Raw genomic sequence first — 21943 nt, 5'->3', positions numbered from 1 at the left:
GGTAGGTGGGTAGGTGGGTAGGTGGGTAGGTAGGTAGGTAGGTAGGTAGGTAATAGACAGGCGCTGCCTTCGCGCGATGACCCTCTTACCTCTTTACCGTTTCTTCCTGGCAAGAACGACTATCGCGCCGTAACGCCGTACTCGTACGGCCGTGCGAAGAGATTTCAGTTGCGAGGTCAGTTGCATTTGCTAGCACATCAGTAGCCATCTAGCGAGAGCCGGAAATCGTAGGCCCCAACTCATTCGATCTACCAACTCTCATTATCTTTTATATTTTCCTACACCTTTGTTTCCTACTTCCTTCTGCCGTTTCATATCTATATACGCGTAAGATTCTGTATAAGGAAAAATCGTTCGGTCGATAATTATATATCCACCCTCGAGGTGGCTTCGAGGGATCGATAGAATCCACCTGTTAACGGATCGCCGATCGATTCGAAAACGGAAAGGTAAGAGGAAGACGAAGTGCGTTAAACGCGTTTCTCGGTTTCACTTTCGATAGGAACGCATCATCCCGGAACGGCCTGTTCTCTATCAAATTTTCTATCAAATGTTCTCAAAAAATAATCATTCGTCCCTATGTGCGTGACATCCTTTTACTCGACTTTTATCCTTTTTCCCGAAACTCACGTTGATCGGTATCGAAAGTTTCTCGAGAGAGACGAACGTTCAAATTGTCAAATCATCGCGCGAATCTCGCGGACATTTTGAATTAATCGAAAGTCAGGTGTCCGAAGGGTAACACGGAAGCTAGCTTCGAATATCGGCCGATCGGTGCTGATTCATCTTTTTATAGATCGAAGAATTCCCTTGATAAAAAGCTATTCATTATCTTTGCCAATGATCAATGAGAAATAGTTAATAGCGAATTTGGATTGTTTAACACAGGTCACCGGCGAAATGGATAACACAGAGGATGTCAGGACAACGGTAGAATTGTATATCTACGATCTGACGAAAGGCATGGCAGCTATGATGTCTCGCATGTTGATAGGTAAGCGTAATCGATGAAGGAACACGATCGGCAACATTTTTTTCTTCGATGTATTTTTGTACTCGCTGTGCGGTCGTTGTTAGTCGCGGTTCGTGAATCATACGATGGCTGATCTTTCTTTCGATCCAATGACGATCGCTTCTTGCGTAGGTGTTGTGTCAACTTGGATACGAAAAAGAGCCGATGTAAATACGATGTTAACAAATATTCTCTTTGTGACGTCAGGGCACGCGTGGAATCCAAATTTAGTTGAATCCAATGCGATGTATCGAATTGGAAACGACTAAATCCTATCTTATTTTGAGAATTCATATCGCTGCAGAGTCAGATGATCTCGACTCGATTATCATTTTCTTTAATCACTTTCGTTCGTTAACTTTTCCCCCCGATAACGATCTAATAATATGCCGAACGATGATTTTCATAATATAGACGATTATTCCGATTGAATTCTATTGTCGACTTCATTCGAGGCGTAAAGACTTTTTCTTCTTTTTTCTTTTTTTTTCTTTTCTTTTTTTTTTTTTTCTAAATAAATAAAAAAAGTTCGAACAAAAGATCATAGAAGTTTTGTAAAGAAATCTTCTCATTAGATATTAGATATTAACACTTGGGGAACCATCGCGTAGAGGTTACTGCGTAGAAATTCTCATATAATAGCGAATAATTCAGAAAGTTCGTTTGTATAATTCATCGCCAAAGTATATACGTCTGTGCGATCGGAATAGAGCGGCGAATCTTTACAAAAGCGGCATGCAGTCCTATCTTCTCCACGAGAAATTCAGGCGTCACGTGTCCGAAATTCGTTCGCTCGCCATACTACTTACTCGAAGATCTCGCTGATCTATTTTCGATCGCATTCGCCGTAATTATCCGCGAAGATTCTTTAGGATAATCGGAATTGGCATAGATTCCCGTACACGTACGTTATTTATATGCGCACGTGCGTATCTTACCGATATACCGACATAACGGAATCTACAAGGTTGATAACCGATGATAAGAAACTCATTGATCTTACCAAAGGATCTTTCTCGCTTAATTGCCATTTCGTCTGTTAACGTCGATTTAGCCAATTTCATCGTTATATTATACCTATCTCTTTTGTATTTTCCAATAGAATAAACATACGCACGAGTGTAATAAACTCGTGCGTTCTTTTGATTAATCTTTCAAACTTAATGTTTGTACAAAACGAATTGCCGATGATTTATGATTCCGCGTGGGAGTCAAGGCGTTCGTTAAAAAGAAGAAGGAAAAAAGAAAGAAAGGAAAAAAAAAAAAAAAAGAAAAAGCATCACAATCGTGGCAAAAAGGTCGACGTCTAAGAAAAACGAATATTACACCTGACTAATTTCACTTTCCAAATCCAACGAAGACGTACTGTAATAAGAATATCGTGAACGCTAATAGCTATTTCCGCGTTAAGAAAGTAGGTCGAAGGAACGACTATGAAGCTTCGTCTCGAGGCTTCTTCGTGGAGCTTCGTGCACGAGATTCTGATGCATATTTCGCTTTACGAGCGAACACCCCGGTGTACTTTATTTTCGAGACGAGAGCTAAAGCCAACGTCTCGTAGATCATGTCTTCCAACTTTAAGTTGCGTTAGCGCTCGCACTACGAGCAGCCAACTTTGTTGCTTCTCTTATTTTCTTTCGAAAGATACCGATCAAATTCATTGTCTTTGTAAAACAAGTATCAAAGTTGATAAGTTTTGATTTAATGTATTCGCAGGCAGACATTTGGAGGGAATATGGCATACGGGGATCGTTGCCTATGGCAGAGAATACTTCTTTGGTCCTGCTGGTATACAAAGTGCCAGGCCGGTAAGTGTACGAGCAAAGTGCAAAGGAGCTAAAGGCGACCTTTATTAAGATTACTCCCCTTCTATCCTTACAATATTTCGCGTGGTAAATAATTGGCGAGATGCCCTTAATAAATAACTCAACTATAAATAACATTTGTTATATGGAGAAACTCGTTTCTTATCCTTTATGCATCTTTATGCGCGATATTTATTTTTTATTTATTACGCACAATTTTTTCGAAAGCACTTCTTGCACGCTTCTTCTTTTCTTTCTTTTTCTTTTTTCTTTTTTTTTCTTCTTTTAAGATTGGGTACAGTTTTATTCGAAATTTTAATTTATTTATTACAATATATATTCGTTTTTAATTTTTATTTGAAGATTCTTTTCTCTCATTGAAATTGGTTTCTTTGTCTTTCACATTCGTGGCTTTTCCTAAGAACGAGACGGAATGGCTCGTCGTTGGCACGTAACGTGACTATCATCGTAGGGCCCGATCGTAGTAACTCGTCACTCTGGCCATATGATACGCTAGAGACGAGCAGGTACTAAATTTGGTCTGGTCTAATCTAAAAATAATTTTCGCTTTGCTTCACACACACACACACACACACACACACACACACACACACGCTCTCTCTCTCTCTTTTTCACGCACGCACACACACGTGCGCGCGCGCGCGCGCGTAACTTTCACTCTCACTCTCATAGCTCTTTCCCGTTCTATGTTTTACCGTTCTGACTCAACGGAGGCGAAAGCATCGCCAAGTTCGTTCATCTACGTCCGTACAAACTCGTTCCCACGTTGTGTAAAATTTCATTAGTATCGCGTTTACCGAGTTCCTCAAATCGTGTATGGACTGCGAGTGCAAACATACGTAAATATACCCATTTTGAAAAAGAAAAATGAAGGATATCAAGAAAGAACGCTAACGAAACAGATCAAATTTCGTGCCTTTGTACGTATTAAGATATCGATAAGATTTTCTTTCTTGAAATTCGTTCGATCAATTGTCCAAAGATTTTGGCGCGATTTTTCCAAGGTGTACAATTTTTATCTATAGTGCTTCGAATCTTCGGCAAGGGATGTACATTTCATGAAAGTTCTTTGTGCGTTCGTGATAGATTTGTAAGAAATTATCGTATCTTTTCTACGTACCAAAGAGATTTTTATTTACGTGAAAAAAAGAACGATACAAAGTATTATCACGTGTTATAATTTATCTTACATTTTTCATCACTTTCTTCCGCCTTTTTCTATACTTTGCTTTTCATGCCACAAATGCTCACGAATTTAACGCGCGCGTTAGCAAATAGTTATTTTGAGCGTTTCACGTAGGGAAGCGTGGATTTGTCGTCGTTCTAAAATTACGTTTGCACTCTCTGGCGTATCTGAGAGCGCGCGCGCGCGCGCGCGCGCGAGAGAGAGAGAGTAGGAGGGTTGCGAGAAATTCGTGGCGGATGGATCGAGAGACGAGAAGCCAGTTTGAGAAATTGACATTGACGGGACTTGGAACGAGTCGCCTTTCTTTTGTCTCGTATATTTAAAAAAAAAAAACATTTTCGGATAATTACAGGGTGGTACGTATTTGCGCGATCCGCAAAAAGTCGAAAAGATCGGTGAGACCTATCTACCTTATTCGGTCTTCCTTGAGTACATAAACGGCCTGGGAACATCCACGTTCGCGTGAGTGTTTGGATTATATCTTGCTGCTTGATGATATTCGTAATAGAATGGTGTCGGTGTAAGAGATTTCAATGAAAAAGAAAAACACGAATCTTTTCAGGCCGGGCACGTACAATCTCTTCAGGCACAACTGCAACACTTTCACGGAAGAAGTGAGCAATTTTCTGGCGGGAAACGGTATTCCCAAATATATACTCGATCTTCCAGAAGAGATACTACAAACGTGAGTCAGATAGGAAAGATTTTTAAACGATACAGACAGCTGGATCGGTTTTATATATTAATAATTACAATAAATGCGATGTGGTCATACACCAAAAAATAGAATATTCTTTTATATATATATATATATATATATATATGTATATATATATATAGAGAGAGAGAGAGAGAGAGAGAAATTTCTTTTATATTTATAAAGCAATTGTCTCTCTCTCTCTCAAGTTTGAAAATAAATAAATCGTTCGACTCGATCACACTTAGGCCAGTCGGACAAGCGCTAGGACCTTTGATAGAAAGCTTAAGTAGCAACGCAAACGCGGGTTTCACGGTAGGGCAAAGATTCGTAGAAGCGAGAATCGAAAGAGAGGCTTCGCCGGAATATCAGCTTTTGAACACGGCAATCGAGGAGGCAAGGTACGCACACTTTATCTGTCCTTCGATCGTAATCGAATCGAATTAAACTTTAATAATGATTAAATGCTAGATTGAATTCGATCGCGTTAGAGGAAAGGAGAAACGTGATAAACGAAAAGCTCGCTAAGAAGGATAGAAAGAAGAAAAAGAAAAAGAAGGAGAAGAAGGAAAAGGGAAGCAAAGACGGTACAGGAAGCGATAGTAATAGTACAGGGACAAGCTATTACACGGACATGGCGGAAAGCGAGGGTGAGCCTTTCTATCTCTTCTTTTTCTTTCATTTTCTTTTTTTCTTTTTCTTCTTTTTTCTCCTTTTTTTTTTTTTTTGCAATCCTATAAAGTTCCCTTTACGTTAGGACGGTCGAGCGTAGGGTCGAGAGATGATCGATAAGAATAATCGTAGGTGCAGTGAGCGAGATGCAAGCCGCGAATGGTGCCACGATGGAGATGTTGCCGTCCGATAGGGTCTTGCAAATGGAGGAGGAAGAGAAAAGGGAACAGGAAGAGAAGAAACGGCAACGCGATCCTCCTATAGTATTTAAAGACACCGTCGACGTGAAGACGGAATATGAGGGGTTGGTCAACTGTCTAGAAGGGAAATTGAACGACGATGAGAGAACGTGCTTGAAAGAACTTCGACAGTATGTTCTAGAGAACGAGGGCTCTTGGGCTTTGGGAGATTATTTTTTAAATTTTGTGGGTAAGCTCCTTTCGAACGGTTTTCGATTTCTTAGATCGATAGAAACGATAGAATAAAATCAATCGAAAAAATATGGACGATTAATAATAAATCCATTTCGTCGTCTATTAAACGTCCAGGACGCATACTTTACGACAAGTCGTTAGCAACCGAGGCAAGGGTGAAGCTCCTTGGTGTACTTTCCGTTGCCGCTTTGAAGGACGACGTGATACTTCTCCTGCATCAGGATAGAAGGGAACACATTCTCATGAATTATGCCTTCGATATAGATCGTCATCCTCCGGAAGAACAATTACCGCTCGCCGAATTTGTAAGCGCATAGAGTCGTCATATCGTTCTCGTATTGTTCTCAATACTTTTTACTTGAAAAAAAGTTAATAATGATAATAATTTAAAACGAATTTGTACGTCCTAGTTGGCAAACATGTTCGAGAATTTGAGCAGTTCCGAGTGGTTACTTTACATATCCGAATGGCAACATCAGAATCAGAATATCAGCAACATAAGGGTAACGACGAAGGTGGCGGTCCACTCCTTGCTATCCAATTCGTTCGAGTTGCAGACCCGTGGTGCGGCCATCATCCATAACTTAGCCTGCAAGGAGGTAAAAACTGTGGTCTGTATCTTTCCTGTTCGATTAACCATCGTCCAAAAAGACGATGCTTTATGCTCGTGAAATTTTTCCCGATTTCTTTGAAAGAAGTTACCTAGGTATACATCATTGATTTAACCAACATAATTTTTATCGTTCGATCATTCAATATTTAATCGTTGGATTAAGGATGATTGACGATCGATTCTTTATCGAAAGAGCACAGCTAAATATACCAGTTACTAATAAATGGCAATCGGTAGACGAACAGGCGCCAAAGCTACGTCTCGCCGTGCTTCTTTCGGTGATTTAATGCTAATCGCTAAATAAACGCTTCTTCGTGCATCGAGAAAGAAAAAAAATGAACAGAAAAAAACAAAATAAAACGTTTGCGCTATCGAATCGAGGAAGTGCCGCCTCCGTTTAATGGCTTGCACCTACATACCTGCCTATATATATATATATATATGTATATGTATATATATATATGTATATATATATATATATATGTATATCCGTACGAAGTTCCTTTTCGTTAGGTCAAACACATCGAAATATCAAAATCTAACAAATCCGCATATTGCATAAACATTGTACACGCCGCATATTGTGCTTCGTAATACGGTATAACACTTCGGGACTAGCTCGTTCGTAATATCTAGCTCTGTTGCTGCAAAACAGTTCAATTGATGGATACCTTCCCAGAGATCGGCTACTATTTTTTCAGAAAATGAACAAAAGCAAAAATCTGCGGAGACTTTTACCAAAAGGCAGCATTTCTAAGGTACCTATATAAAATATGTACGTAAAATATGTAACTTGAGTCCAACTCGAGTTCACTGCAGCGAATCGTTTATGATCGAAAAAAGAAAAAAGAAAATAAATAAATAAATAAATAAATAAATAAATAAAAGAAAAGAAAAAAGAAATGACAAGGTATCCGAAAGTTTGCACGATGATATTCGAAACGTTCATATACCATATAATCGTCCCTATTAACGACATAACGATCATTTTACGGCGTAACGATCGTAGGTATTCGACGACGTCGCCGTTGAACTGACGATGGCTTTGCTACAATATTTCAATGGGAGTCCAGCCGAGGAACAACTTTACGCGTGCATGAAGTCCCTGGCGCGTTTCACGCAAATCAGCGGACAGGATGTACCGCAGCTGATACAGATGATCGGACCAGAGCCAAACAAATTTCGCGGAACTTCCGAGAGAATCGACAAACTGATCGATCAAGTCAATAAGAAGTTACGTTGAGGTATAAATTTCGTTTTGTTCGGGGTCTAAATCTTTATATTCCAAATATGATGGAGCATACGAGTGTTGTTGACTGACAGCTGAATAATAGGAGGAATTTTTACATAGAGATTTTATTTCAAGCATCTATGTGCTTTTGTAATAATTATCTATTATTATTGTTGTTATTATTATTATCACTATTATTATTATTATTATCATTACTATTACTATTCTTAATTTATATTATATTCGTTATTGTATAAATTGTTATCTCTATTATCATTGCAAATTATTAATAATATTGCCATTAAATTATTATTTTATGTTGGTACGGGTAGTATTGCGATTATTTCGTATGAGATAAATGGCGTTAGTCAAGGTTGCGTTTAACCACATTTCTCTTTTTTCGCTTTCTTATTAAAAATTTATCCGGAATCGTAGGAAAGCCAAGTTGAGAATCGCTACATTATAAAACTACGATATGCGATGGAGCGTATACGTATGTAAGTTACTAACGTTGGCAGGCACAGTAATCTTTTTATAAGCCTCTAACATCTTATCTTTTCCGTAACGAATAAAACACATACTCGTGTTTTATTCCTACTGACTGAAGCTCGTTGAACGACACAAGAGAAGGTCTTTTGAATTTATTTTCATATTCTCTAATCTTGCCAAATAACTGGCACGATATACAGATTAGATAAATAAGTATATAAGGTTTTTAAGTAATACGAAGTACATAGAAATCCACAAAGATATAGCCTTTAATATCAAAAACAATAAAATTATATATGATCGTGTACAAAATTAAGAATCAAACAAACGTATTTACGTATTTCTTTCGACAAGACGATCACGTGGACGTTGTTTCTTTTTTTCTTCTCTCATCGATCATCCTCAATTATTTCTCAATTATTATTAATGATCGCGATAAAAAATGATCGAATATGAAAGGATTGTTTGAAAAAAAGAAATAAAGAAATAATCTTCGGTATATGTCTAAATATATGTTTTTCGGTATTTCTTTGGAAATTTACGATATATATATATATATATATATATATATACACGCGTTCTATTTGATCTTCAAAAGTTGTCAATATTCAATTGGACAGATAATTGCCGCATATCGTGATAACCGTCAATTTATTTCTTTACCTTAAAACAAATTAATCGATAGAACGATCCGAATCACGATAATTATGTCTCGATCCAAGGTTTTCTTCCTCATTTTGAAAATATTTATCAATGTGTCAACAGACAAGAGAGTTACTAAGGAAGAAGAAATACGGATAAAGAGAGTACGTCGGTGCTCGTTAGCGAGGGGAAAAAAAAAAGAAAAAAAAAAAAAGAAAAAAAAAAGAGAAAAAAGAAAGAAAGAAAGAAAGAAATAATACGATCTGACAGAAGGAAGGAGATGGCGTTTACTTACAGCTTTGACGAATAATATTTGATGATAAGTGTTTCGAAGACATGAATGATACCTACTTACAAAATGATATGCAAGCGATTCGTATTTCTGCTCTGGCCAGATAAACACTGTTCCACCGCACACGTTTCTCCTTGAACAGAAATCATTCGCAGAATCGCAAGAATCGAATTGTGTCAATTTTGAAATGAGTTAACCATTGTCGCGATATCTCTTTCAGTTTATATATCTACGATAGCGGCAATGTCAGTGCCCAGGAAGGATTCCATTTCAACGGAAGATGCCAGAAGGAAGAGAAAAAAGTGGAACATCAGTGTAAACCCGAGAAAATATTTGTTGATATTACAATGGCTACCAAAGTACAATCAATTTCAAGCCGTATCCGACGTTATAGCCGGTATTACGATAGGACTCACCATGATACCGCAGAGTATCGCTTACGCTGCACTAGCTGGATTAACTGCTCAGGTATTCCCTGTTTTCTCCCATTGGTGGAAAGAAGAAAGAGAATGTGAACTCAACAATGCTGTTAATTCACAGTACGGGCTTTATTCATCGTTTCTCGGTGGTTTCATATACCTTCTACTTGGGACCACCAAAGAAGTATCAATCGGTCCTACATCTTTGATGTCTCTCTTAACGATGGAATACACGCATGACATGCCGATAGACTTTGTTATACTCCTTACCTTCTTGGCCGGATGCGTAGAGCTAACAATGGGCTTGTTGAATTTAGGCAGGTATCCAAAGTGTACAAACAACATTTCTCAACGTTTCGAAAGATAAGAATCGTTGTAAAAATCAAAATCGAATACGATCCAACTTCTTAATTTAATTTGACATAAATATAAATATGTCCAGGTTTTTTGGTGGACTTCATTTCCATCCCCGTTACGTCGGCATTCACTTCGGCAGCGGCAATTATTATAATCGTTGCCCAGATTCAGGGTCTTTTAGGTCTGAGATACAAATCGTACAACATAGTCGATACCATAAATAAAACGTTTAAAAACATAGATAAGGTACATTTGCCCGACGTAGCGCTCAGTTTTTCCTGCATTGTTTTCCTTTTACTCTTCAGGGTAAGTTATCTCACGCGGGAAGATATTTTTCTCTAACCGAGCTCGTGGACGTTAACGTTCGCACATTAAATCTTCCACGCATTTTCGTAGAAATTGCAAGATTTTGGAAAGTGCAAGACTGGGAACAACGAGATTACGAGGACGAAAAAGATTTTGTGGTTTCTTTCTATTGGTCGCAATGCTCTTGTCGTCTTAATAACGTCTATTATATCATTTAATTTGACATTGCAGGAATCTTCTCCATTTACTCTTTCAGGTTGTCATGCTTTCTCGAAATCTTGTTGGAAAATAAAGCGTTTTGTTTCTTAATTTTTTTTCTTTCTTTCATTATACGTTTGACAAATGCGCTCTATAGGAAAGGTTAAACCTGGATTACCCGCTGTGTCTATACCGCCGTTCTCATCGCAAATCGGAAATCGTACATACACATTTTTCGATATGTGCTCCCATTATGGATCTGGCATATTTATGATACCAATTATCGCGGTCTTGACAAACGTGGCGATTGCAAAAGTGTTTGGTAGATATAAAGAATTCATTTTCTATATTTGTCTTTCGAAAAAAAAAAAAGAAAAAAAAAGAAAAAAGAAAAGAAAAAAGAAAAGAAAAAAAAATAATAAACTTGATCGATTCTAGCAAGCGGTGGCTCGTTAAATGCAAAGCAAGAAATGTTAACGCTCGGCATTTGCAATATACTTGGAAGTTTCTTCTCGTCGATGCCAACTTGCGGAGCATTGACAAGGAGCGCAGTAAGTGCTGCGAGCGGTATACAGACGCCTATGGCGGGATTGTATACAGGTATAAGACCATCGTATTGTCTTTTCGATAATTACTTTTTCAACTTTTCACACGACATTTTATTTGATCTCTCTCATAATTTTACTCTTTCTTTTAGGAATCTTAACATTGTTAGCTCTTAGCTTTCTAACGCCTTACTTTTACTACATACCACGTGCGACACTCGCGGCAGTATTAGTAAGCGCCGTTTTCTTTATGGTCGATTTACGAATATTCAAAGTGCTTTGGAAAGGGTCCAGTGAGCAATTTTTAATCTTTGTAGTTTCGAGTGCTTTATCTATTGTTAACTTTATCGGACTTCCCCAATATACATATATATATATATATACATACATTTTTTTTTTTTTTTTTTTTTTTTTTTTTTTTTTTTTTTTTTTTGAAATCTTGCAGGAAAAGATGCAATAGCAGCTATAGTGACGTTTATAGTTTGTATACTTTGTAACATTGAAGTAGGACTTCTCCTTGGTGCAGCGCTCAATATAATTTTTTTACTTCATCCATCGGCTAGACCAAATCTAAGCACCATTGAGTGCAAGGTAAAAATAAATGTAGATTTCAGTATATAAAAGATTGAAATTAATGAGAATTCTGTACATAATATATCTGCGTGTACGTACGTACGTACGTTCATACATTCATGCATATACAGTTGTATATATATATCTATATCTATCTATCTCAGACAGACTTGGGAAATGAATATCTGATGCTTAAACCTGACACAGGATTTTATTATCCTGCAGTAGATTTTCTTTCTAACAAATTAGAGACAATAGCTACCAAGTATGAGGAAACAAAAATGCCATTGCTCGTAGACTGTGAGAGATTTCAAGGTTTTGATTATACCGCTATAAAGGTATTTAAATGTCTTTCATTACTAAATTTATATTCTCTTGTAGTAATCCTAGCTTTTTTTTTATAGAGTATGGAAAGATTATCGAAACAATTAAATAGTAAAACGCAAAGATTATGGCTATTAAATGTTAAGCCAGAAGTTATAGAAACTATTTCAATATTAGCAGATAAGAAATATTTTCTTTTTATCAATGATCATGATAAAATTAAGCCCTTTGTAGATGAAATAAAAAAGAATACTGGTACGTACGGAAATCAATTTCTTTCTAACTCATTGACTTCAATAATATTTCTTATTCTTTTATATAAAGATGAAGAAAGTCTTGTGAACGAGGAGAACGGATTAATGAAGAATGCTGAAAAAGAACATTTAGAAATGGAAGTCTATGAAGAATCTAATGGAATATTTAAAAAGAGAAATGATGATATTAAAGAATCTGACAAAATGTCATTGCATCGATCAAACGCTTGATAGGGATAACTGTAGCAACTCTATTGTATACAGTTGAATTATCATAATCAATAAATAAATTATTAATCGATTATAGACGAGATCATAGGATATGGTTATATATGGACAAGAAGTTTTTAAATAAATTAATCAATGGTACCAAACTTCCATTGGGTGATACTTATATTATATTAATCAATTCAATATAAAAGTTATTGTAATTTATCGATGGGAAAGATGGTCACGACGATATTAGAAAAAAAGAAAAGGAGGAAGAAAAAGAAGGCTAAAGGTGTATAAAGAAACGAGAAATAGTGTAGTATTAAGTTTTTGGAAGATTAAATGTGCCCATTAAATAATCGTTGATTTATTAAACAAAAAAAGAATGTAGAGAGAGAGAGAGAGAGAGAGAGAGAGTATTTTTATTTTCCCAATATGTAACAACATGCCACTTTTCTACTATTCCTGTTTTTCTTTTCAATTTGAAGACTGCCTTTCCCTTCGTATTGCAGATGGCGCGCCATGCGCTACAGATTTTAAGCACATTATTCGTTCCTAACCATGACTCTTCTAAAAAGACCCATTAAAGATAGTTGACATGTTAATGTAATAATGAATTAATTATTAAAGATGACCGGACATATCGAGTCAGAAAAGAAGCGTTTACTATCATTAAAAAGAAAAAAGGAAGCGTTTAAAGTTAAAGAACAGCTTATTCATGATGCATTAAAAAATTTGGTTGGTAATTATGTTGTAGCTTTCTTTTTTTTATAACCTCAAGCGCAATATCCATATATTTAATAATCATATATTACGAGTTTTTAACAGGTGAATCAATTTACTTTAATAGGATAAAAGAAAAGCAGATAATAAGATCGTGTTCGATGATGGGATTGCCAGTGAAAAAGAGAAGGGAAAACGTAAGATCTTGTTTGATAATGAAGATGACGACGATGAAGAGGTTACTTGGAACGATGATAAATTCAAAACGAAGAGAAATGTAGACGAGAAGGTATATGGTCTTAGTACTATGCGAAAACTTTGTAAATTTGATTTATATATATATATATATATATATATATATATATATATCTTTCAGTACATCAAATTACAAGGAAGTATTGGTAATGACTCTCGGTTTACTTTGGACAATCGTTTTATCGAAGAAAATGTAAGGGATAAAGGGGATATAGAAGAAGTCGGCAAAGGTGATTCACAAAATGAAAGAGAATGGCAATTTAATATACTAGAAGACGTTTTGGGTGGACCAATTGCGACAAAGCTTAAAAATGAAGAAACAGTCAAGTAGAAATAAAATTGTTAAAAGACATATAAATTGGAATCATAAATAATAATAATAATTTCACAATGACTTTGTAGAAAATTTGCAATGATACGATATGACCCAACGGAGGAGAAACACAAACAATACGAACTTAGAACGGAAGAAATTAAGTCTAATGCAAAGATCAAAAGGAAAAAGAAAAAAATAGAAATTGAAGTAGAAACTAAGAAAGATGAAATGGTTGTAGTATCAAAGGATATATATTATTCGGTGTCGGATTCATTGACCAAGAGTTTACAAGATCGTCAACAAGGAGAATTTAGTTTATTGAAGGCATATGGAAAGGACGTGGACGAGACTGGTATATTTTGGAGATCATTCTGTTGACTCGTTATGTTTAAACAAAAATTCATCTTCTTTTTCTTTTCTTTTTCTCCCAGATAAAAGAGACGTAGGGAGAATTAACGAAGAAATGGCCGAAAAGCAAAAGTCGTTTTTAAATTTCGACTTGGCAAATCCGTTTAAATACGATTCGTCGGACGACGAAAATGGTATTAATTTAGATGTTCAACGTTTAATAGATCAGAGAGAAGAGAAAGAATCAAATCGTTTATTTGTAAAAGATAACGATAATTTGTTCTTTACAAGGAATGATAGGCGCTTCGAAGGTACAATTCGAAGGCAAAACTTTTGCATTAAACTTTGTAACTTTTCAACTGATCGATTATATAAATATATAATGCGAAATATATGTCTTTCAGATGCTTTAAATTTCTTTAAAAAGGAATTTGTGGCGGATAACGGATTTACAAATTTGAGACGTGAATTAAAACAAATCGTACGTGCAAAAGTTCGTAAGAATGTTAGAAAGACGGAAAAATGGGGAAGTAGAAAGAAAAATATAAGAAAACCGTCGTAAAAGAGAGGAACTGTATAATATTTATCGATAATATTTACCTGTTAAAGGCAAGTTATTTAAAATAAGATACCATATAATTATACAGATGCAAACACTTTTTACATTTACTTTGTGTTACGTTATTATCATTCATTTTTTTATTAAATCAGATCTTGTATAGAAAATTGTTAGTCTATCATTAATATTTTTCAATCAATTCATATATGATCATGTTACATATATTATTGAACTTTCAAAGGAATGTATCAACGGTTTAAAAAAGGAAAGACATTCATATCAGCAAACATGGATATTTAATCTAAATTTATTAATTTTTGGTATAAATGATTACAAGAAATATATTTAGTTTACTCTATGATACATACTTTTCAGTAAATTAAAAAAGAAATCGTGCGGTAAGCCGCGCGATACTTGTTGTATGTGCGTATTAAGCAGATTATATGTTTCCTCTTCGTATATGGAATAGGTGTTTGATAAACCTAAATCATTGTATAGACTTTTTACTCGTTCAATTTTTTCCAAATCCGTTGAGCCATAACATTCCTAGGAAACGTTTTTTAATGGTGGCAAAACATAAAAATAAATATTTATCTGAATGGTATTGTTAAATAATCGATTATATCAAGCTTACCTCCAATATTTTTCTTTGTTCAGGGGTAGCACGTTGCAAAGCAACAACTATTAACCATGAGCATTTTCCCTCCTGTATATCCGTAGAATCTTTACCAGTAACTGTTGAATTGCCATAACAATCTAAATAATCATCTTGAACTTGATAAAAGTGGCCCATCTCTAATAAAATTGTTTTTACTTGTCTGTGCATTTCTGGATCTTTTATATTCGCCTGTATATTTGTAAAAATATATTTTATCAAAAGAATCGTGGGAAATTATCATAATTAGGAAGCATATGTAATTTCTATATAACTTTAAGTTTACTTACTAAATACATAGCAATCTGAACTGGCAGTAGAAACCCATAATAGGCAGTTTTGTACTTTACGATAGCATTATATCGATCCATCGTAAAATGATTTAAATTTATCTTCTTACCAAAATTATTTGACAACAGATCTAAACATTGTCCTAATGTCGTTTTCGAAGTGATCTATTTATATAATGAAATTAATGAGATTGAATCAACGTAAACAAGTAAAGAGATATGAGTACGTACCTTGTGAAACAAATCTACTATATCGATATAACATTCTTTTTCTTTCAAATGAATATAAAGTATTTGATAAACGGCTTGTTCTATCATTAATGCATCGTTAATGGCTCCTAAACCAATGTCATTGTAAAGATACCAACAAGCTTGATTTCTTCGTATATGAGATTTATCTTGGATATCGTCTATTATCAATAGAAATGCTTGAAGCTGCACATATCATATATATGTTATTAATGTTAAAATATTAAATGTGTATCATACATACGTACAACGAGTATGTATTTACAATGGGTAAAAAAAAATGCACAGACCAGTTCTACACACCAGCCTAATATACGCGCCAAGCGAATATTTTCCTTTGTTAATTGATCCGAAGGTACGAGCATTTGATAAGCATTAACCAATGTTAATGCTCGCCTTTTCCTTCCGTTAGGAACATTATACTGCAATACCTAGGCAAAAAGCTTTCGCTCACGTATTTAAATTTAATTTTGGTAAAACGACGCTCGTTATTATAAAAAGCTTGAATATTACCTTGGTCATCCACTTGGAGACTTCAGGTATATCCAAGTAATAATTTATATTCGTAATATCCCGAACGAGATCGGGCCATAAAGCCATAATTTCGCGACTTTCGTCTTTGTTTGTCATCCAGGTTTTTTGTGTCGTGATATGCGCCGCCATTCGTATATTTGCGTTTGTCGTTCTAAAAGTAATTTATATAAATATATATATATACACACACACACAGAGAGAGAGAGAGAGAGAGAGAAAGAGATACCAATGTATGTAGTTGTGATATATAATAACGATATAAGGAATAGCTGCTTTTAACGTAAAAGGAATTCGATGATAAGCGATTCTCTATACCTCAAAATACGAACATGGAGAGCCTCGGTTGGGTCTCTTGCATTTATATCGATATGTAAATTTGTACATTATAATGACAATTGTAGGTCATAGAAGAAATAATATTTAAAATTGAAAACAGACAAATTTGCATTAAACAAGTCGCTTGTTTTCTTATCTTCTCTTGTCACGTTTTCTTTTGCTTGTTTTTCTTCTCTTTTTTTTTTTTTTTTTTTTTTTTTTCTTTTTTTTTTTTTACAACAATATCGAAAATATAAATATGGTAACGTTATGACTTATAGAAAGCGTTTCACGCTTCATATTTTCGATTCTAAGATAAATTACAAAACCATGTGATTTTTAATCGAATATATGAAGTTTATTTTGATAGGACGTATATTAAGAAATTATGCCTTTGTCCGATGAAAGTGCACTAACCAACGACATTACCGAAGAAAATATCAAAGAGACAAGTTTCGATCACGAGGTACGATTAAATTTATTAACGACAACCAAACTCGAAATTTATTCTAAAATTATTCGTTAAAATGTGTTAATAGAAAATTGAATTAAACGAAAATATAAGCGATTCTTGGACGGTAATCGTAAAGGCGATAACGCATCGTGGAACGCAAACATTAATACAATGCGATCCTAATTTGACGAAGGAAGAATTTATCAAAAGAATTGTTAAAACGAAATTGTAAAATAATATATCTACGGAACAAACTTCCTCGTATTTATATATTTTTTTTCTATTGAGTATTATTGAATATACGCCATCGAGCAAATTTTGACGTATTACGAAGAGAATCAAGGACGAATATATATCCTAAGATATATAGGTGAGCTGATATTTTTCTTCAAATCGATTAATATCTTAGAATAATCACTTTTGTTTGTTTATTTTTCCTCTTTCTATTTTGATATTTTGTTTTTCTATCGGTATACTAGACAACGTAATAATTTATTTTATTATTATCGTCGAATATATTACGATTAGTGTTTATGCTATATATGGCATTTCCTCGATGTGTAATATCGACGCATTAAAAAATTGTAGGAGTAAGACGATCAAATCGCGGCGGCGGGGGGGGGTGGGGGGAGGGGAGGCAAGTGAAAGAGCGGAAGTAGATGTGACTGGCTCGGACGAGGGATACAACTCTGGTTTCTTTTTTTTCTTTTTTTTTCTTTTTTTTCTTTTTTTTCTTTTTTTTCTTTTTTTTCTTTTTTTCGAACGAAATTGAGAAATTAGCGGATTAAGAAAGGAAGAAAAAGAATATATCTGCGCAATCGCGCGACGTCCATAGGAGCGCAGAGACGGAGACTTACCTACATAATTGAATCTTCTCGAGAGACGCAAATTTGGCGTGGTTGCGATAAAATTTATTGCCGCAGAAAGTAATTACTCTTCTTCTAATGACAGAGAAAGACATGTTTCTTTCGTTCAAACGATACGAGACATGCACGTATAGACGAAACGTATATAATACTATTTCCTTTTTCTTACTTTTAACCTCTCTTAGGTAGAGCGTAGCACGTGCTTCGATCGAGCGTACGAGACTTAGTGAGCAAACTGAAAATTGATCACGTTCGTCGTTTATCGTTAATCCACCGTTGGCTTATTTATTATATGACTATGGGGATGGAGAAAAAACTTTCGATCGATGCGACGTAACACGAAGAAAATGAAAAGTCTTCTTGAAACTCAAAAACGCGTCGTTATTAGATTAACCTTTTTAAGAACGTGTGCAGTTCTATGTGCACTCACTTTTATATGGTAGCGCCCGATAGATCCTTCCTTTTATGTTTATTCATGTAGGAAACGACGAAGTTTTGGCAAGATCGTTATCGTGCGAACGAAAAGCGAGCATGTCTGTTACGTGTTCCAGCTGTTTTTCATGAGCTTGCAATGGTGCATTTTTTTTCTTTTTTCTTCTCTTTCTTTCTTTCTTTTTTTTTTTTTTTATTTTATTTTTTTGTTAATCCTTACCTCTTCACAAATTGTGTAAAGCGTTCTTTTTTTAATCTCTTATTTACAATCGAGAATATATTTAAATGAATTTCAAAGCATAATTAATATAAATGTTTTTATGTAAATATTTAACGATTTCATAAAAACAAAAATGCCATAAATTACTTTTTGCTCATTTTCTGAGGATACCTCGTTTGCTAATTGTTTTTTTAGTTTTTTTTATTAAATACTTTTTTCATTATATAACACTAATTTCTAAGATATAACTATAAGCTTATTTCCTTCGATTCCCTCGGCCATCGACAATAACTTGTTTCTTTCATAGATTTTAAATGATCATTCATTGCTTGAAGGGTCTTTTGTTAGAAGGAGCTGGTAACCTGTATTTTTCTAATTCCACTTCCGCTTCTGCGAATGAATCTAAGTGATAACAAAAGTACTCTGGATTTTTATACTCTTTATCTTTGGATGCACCTGGTCCCACTGCTAAAACAAGAGAGGAGCCTTTCAAGAGAGGAGCCCTCCAAGAGAGGAGCCCTCCAAGAGAGGAGGAGTCCTTTTATAAATAACGAATATTGAAAACGTTTCATTTCTTACGTTTTGTAGGAAGTTTGTAACATTTATCGCTAAGTCCTGGTACATTTGCATTTATACTTTGTTGCTTTTGATTACATAAAGAACGATGTGCATTGAATGTTCCAAGGTAGACCAATGAGACATTCTGAAATAGAATCATCATGACAAATGTTTGCTAAGGAAGAAGCGTTGTGTTACAATTACTAAACGAACCTTCCCCTTTTTATTCCAACATGATATAATATTAATATTTAGGCGATGAGACACGCCATTTGATGAATATTTTCTTTAAATACACGCGCATAGTATTCATATATGTGTTTAAATTTTATTTACGTTAAAAAAAATGACAATACGATGAATTGAAATTCATTGTAAAAGATATTATGCCACTTCGTTTTAATAAGATTTAAATGAATTATAAGAAATGAAAAATCTACGCATGTAGATAATCACCTTTGGTAAAGTCTTCTTAACGATTAGATGCAACATTTTGTCTCTTCTAGGAAATCGAGATAAATATAGATTCGTATAAATGATTGTATGCTTTCATAACAGGTCCAAAATTGTTGTCTTCTCCTTCGGCCTAGGTAAACTCATTTTTATTTGACATGCGTAAATCGGCCAAGCTATTTTATTCGTACATTGCTCCTCATTGGTGCATACTTTTCTAAAGGAAGTATTCGATTGGTCGATGTTATGTAATGCCCTTCCGTATGGTGGATTCTCCAGTTGCGCTATCATTAGTGAGAAGATTCCTTGGAATTGTTGGATGCAAGTTTCTTCTTAGTCTTTTAATCATATAATTGAACTAAAACAAGAGTAATTGTATCATTCGAAAGTAGGTATTCGATGTTTGTTCATTTCTCATTTGATTAAATCGCTCGGTTATTATTATTATATATATATATATATATATATATAATTCTTTGGTTATGTAGAGTACGAATGAGAATAAAATGGTTATGTAGTGTTAGACAGATTTTTTCTCTGACATAAAATATTAATACACCCGACCTCTCTTTTCATGCTTTTTAATGTTCTTTGCTTCAACTTTTTAATATTTTATTGCATATATATATATATATGTACGTGTGTTATGTATGCATATATGTATGTTTTTAGCAGTGCCACGATGTCCGAATACAGTCTGAAAAAATATAACTACAATTCTCAGACCGAAGGAAAGGAGCCCTTTCAGAAATTGATAGGACTAGGAAAATTTGCTTATTTAGGTGCTGCCTTCACATCCGCATATGAGATTTGCTTGGTACGACGACCACCAAATTTACGAATGGGCCTTGTTCAGGGTGGAAAACACTTTTTCGTTTGGTTGGGTGCATCTGCAACGTTTACAACCGCAGTACTGTGTTTAACAAATATCAGAAAAAAGGATGATCCATGGAATTATTTTTTTGGCAGTAGGTAATATATGTTGAAAACACATAAAAAATCGGAATACCCATGTTAATCGCTTGGTATAATTTCTTGTAGCATTAGCTAGCGGAGCTTTTACTTATTCTTTCATTCGGAGAGGCCATTTCGTATTCTTTGTGACTATGTATGCAGCCATTGGAGCAGCAATATTTAAATATAAGCTTATGCAAGGTTATAAACCATTAGAATACGACTTTAAATTTCGAATTTCATCGTTTCACCTTAATTTTGATAAAACACCCGATGTAAGGTACGAGAAACCATAATTATTTATTCGTAAAATGAAAAGTTATTGCGTTACAATAATTAAAAAAAATGCGTTTGACTGGTCCATAAGATCAGTGTTTTAAGTAATATTCATGGGGATATATATATATATATATATACACATATATATACACAGATATATATATATATATATATATGTATTATTTGAAGTAGTAAAAATCTGTAAATTCTCCACGCGTATCCTTGTGCATAAATGTACACCGTAGGCGTGAGATCCATAATAAAAGATATCGACAATGGATTATTAGCGCAGTTTATGTTAATGTTTCTCCCTTTGTTACCTGTTCAAAGGAATAACGGATTAGATAAATTCTATGGACCGTTTGTATAGAATACAGGGGCGGGGTATGATAAATGAACGTCGACTTACGCAAGCTTCAAGATATTCGATTCTACGCTCGAGCGTCGTAAGTTTCTCATTTAGGACAGCTATTCGTGATCTACAGGACATATCTGAAAGAAAAGGAAAATTGGCATTGTATTCGATTGATATTTGCTCTCACAAATGATCTCTACCATGACCGTTTCTATAAACGATATTTGAAATTTCAAAAGTTCTATGATGAAATTTTTCAACCTACCAAAAGAGTTGAGAAAATCCGTAATTTTTTTTATATTGCCGGTGATGACTTCTATATATTCTCGATTTGCCCAATCCTGTTGTATTTGTTTCTGGATCGCTTCTCGGTGTATCGCTGCCATTGCGTTACGTTTTAGGTTATTGGAAACTTTTATCTACGATTGGAGAAAAACGCTATATATAAGAGATATTGTTGTAGAAGAAATGAACTATGGACGTATATTTGATATCACTTTTTAAGGTAACCGTTGTCTTTATTTCGATGATCAGAAAGATATTTTACATTGCGGCGTGAGAATGGCGAATATAAATCAATGTAGGTAAACAAAATGCGAAGACCTCCCGTTGCGCCATCTAAGGATACCGATGCAACTACTTTATTTCATTCTCATTTAACTTGATCGTTTTTCCCTATCGGATGTATCATCGATAGGTGTTAATTTCAATAAATTTCTACTTTTATCTTTTTCTCAATCAACTTGGTCATATAAAGAAAACATGAAGGGAAACAATTTCGTTGTAATTCGTTCGTCTAAGACGCTCCTTCAAAGTATCGCCGTAAAAGTATTCGGAGGTCTTGTTTC

The 21943-nt window shown here is 34.7% G+C and overlaps 6 protein-coding genes across 20 annotated transcripts in view; 3 read left to right on the top strand and 3 right to left on the bottom strand.

Annotated features, from left to right (window-relative positions):
• Positions 1-9268, top strand: part of LOC124946807 — a 10751-nt gene extending 1483 nt beyond the window's left edge. The window contains exons 1-13 of one of the 6 annotated variants that reach the window (XM_047488078.1): positions 85-175; positions 889-994; positions 2729-2820; positions 4377-4486; positions 4587-4709; positions 4970-5122; positions 5193-5371; positions 5526-5822; positions 5942-6132; positions 6238-6438; positions 7142-7198; positions 7450-8301; positions 8926-9268. In XM_047488078.1, coding sequence (XP_047344034.1) covers positions 901-994; positions 2729-2820; positions 4377-4486; positions 4587-4709; positions 4970-5122; positions 5193-5371; positions 5526-5822; positions 5942-6132; positions 6238-6438; positions 7142-7198; positions 7450-7683 — 1731 coding nt within the window. In that variant the 5' untranslated portion in view covers positions 85-175; positions 889-900 and the 3' untranslated portion in view covers positions 7684-8301; positions 8926-9268. The other 5 variants (XM_047488077.1, XM_047488076.1, XM_047488075.1 and 2 more) reach the window with 5 other exon arrangements.
• On the top strand, positions 7546-12742 carry LOC124946803 (sodium-independent sulfate anion transporter-like). Its single transcript, XM_047488069.1, has 11 exons — positions 7546-7684; positions 9315-9830; positions 9956-10176; positions 10267-10432; positions 10532-10696; positions 10813-10974; positions 11072-11212; positions 11365-11510; positions 11657-11830; positions 11897-12071; positions 12141-12742. Exons 2-11 carry the CDS (start codon positions 9338-9340, stop codon positions 12299-12301), a joined length of 2004 nt encoding a protein of 667 aa, XP_047344025.1. The 5' UTR covers positions 7546-7684; positions 9315-9337; the 3' UTR covers positions 12302-12742.
• Positions 12315-21020, top strand: LOC124946826 (probable RNA-binding protein CG14230). 5 transcript variants are annotated; one of them, XR_007100183.1, is made up of 12 exons: positions 12315-12436; positions 12911-13018; positions 13131-13292; positions 13380-13585; positions 13661-13926; positions 14006-14233; positions 14327-14531; positions 16895-17348; positions 17567-17904; positions 18030-19895; positions 20180-20475; positions 20549-21020. XR_007100183.1 is itself a non-coding variant. In XM_047488146.1 (7 exons), the coding sequence occupies exons 1-6, from the start codon at positions 12911-12913 to the stop codon at positions 14482-14484; spliced, it is 1128 nt and encodes a 375-aa protein (XP_047344102.1). In that variant the 3' UTR covers positions 14485-14531; positions 15139-15306. The 5 variants fall into 5 exon arrangements, 2 of the variants coding, with proteins under 2 accessions (XP_047344102.1, XP_047344101.1); XR_007100185.1 differs by lacking the exon at positions 12315-12436 and having other exon boundaries at positions 12767-13018; XR_007100184.1 differs by lacking the exon at positions 12315-12436 and having other exon boundaries at positions 16806-17348.
• Positions 14761-18245, bottom strand: LOC124946822 (farnesyl pyrophosphate synthase). Of its 4 annotated transcripts, XM_047488136.1 has the most exons (8): positions 18014-18244; positions 17836-17919; positions 16189-16360; positions 15966-16106; positions 15658-15861; positions 15427-15591; positions 15116-15328; positions 14761-15027 (listed from the first exon to the last, which is right to left on the bottom strand). In XM_047488136.1, the coding sequence occupies exons 3-8, from the start codon at positions 16336-16338 to the stop codon at positions 14827-14829; spliced, it is 1074 nt and encodes a 357-aa protein (XP_047344092.1). In that variant the 5' UTR covers positions 16339-16360; positions 17836-17919; positions 18014-18244; the 3' UTR covers positions 14761-14826. The 4 variants fall into 4 exon arrangements, with proteins under 4 accessions (XP_047344092.1, XP_047344094.1, XP_047344091.1 ...); XM_047488138.1 differs by lacking the exon at positions 17836-17919 and having other exon boundaries at positions 18014-18245; XM_047488135.1 differs by having other exon boundaries at positions 17836-18244.
• LOC124946851 lies at positions 18653-20599 on the bottom strand. 2 transcript variants are annotated; one of them, XM_047488179.1, is made up of 3 exons: positions 19511-20599; positions 19076-19199; positions 18653-18961 (listed from the first exon to the last, which is right to left on the bottom strand). In XM_047488179.1, the coding sequence occupies exons 1-3, from the start codon at positions 19544-19546 to the stop codon at positions 18819-18821; spliced, it is 303 nt and encodes a 100-aa protein (XP_047344135.1). In that variant the 5' UTR covers positions 19547-20599; the 3' UTR covers positions 18653-18818. The 2 variants fall into 2 exon arrangements, with proteins under 2 accessions (XP_047344135.1, XP_047344133.1); XM_047488177.1 differs by having other exon boundaries at positions 18653-18964; positions 19511-19901.
• LOC124946855 (probable protein BRICK1-B) lies at positions 20738-21943 on the bottom strand. 2 transcript variants are annotated; one of them, XM_047488181.1, is made up of 4 exons: positions 21593-21941; positions 21361-21514; positions 21150-21232; positions 20738-21060 (listed from the first exon to the last, which is right to left on the bottom strand). In XM_047488181.1, exons 2-4 carry the CDS (start codon positions 21479-21481, stop codon positions 21034-21036), a joined length of 231 nt encoding a protein of 76 aa, XP_047344137.1. In that variant the 5' UTR covers positions 21482-21514; positions 21593-21941; the 3' UTR covers positions 20738-21033. The 2 variants fall into 2 exon arrangements, with proteins under 2 accessions (XP_047344137.1, XP_047344136.1); XM_047488180.1 differs by having other exon boundaries at positions 21361-21943.

The sequence above is a fragment of the Vespa velutina genome, chromosome 2 (assembly GCF_912470025.1).
Source record: "Vespa velutina chromosome 2, iVesVel2.1, whole genome shotgun sequence".
In the NCBI taxonomy this organism is placed as follows: Eukaryota; Metazoa; Arthropoda; class Insecta; order Hymenoptera; family Vespidae; genus Vespa; species Vespa velutina.
Note: the sequence above shows the minus strand (reverse complement) of the source record. Positions and strands in the feature narration are given on the sequence as shown.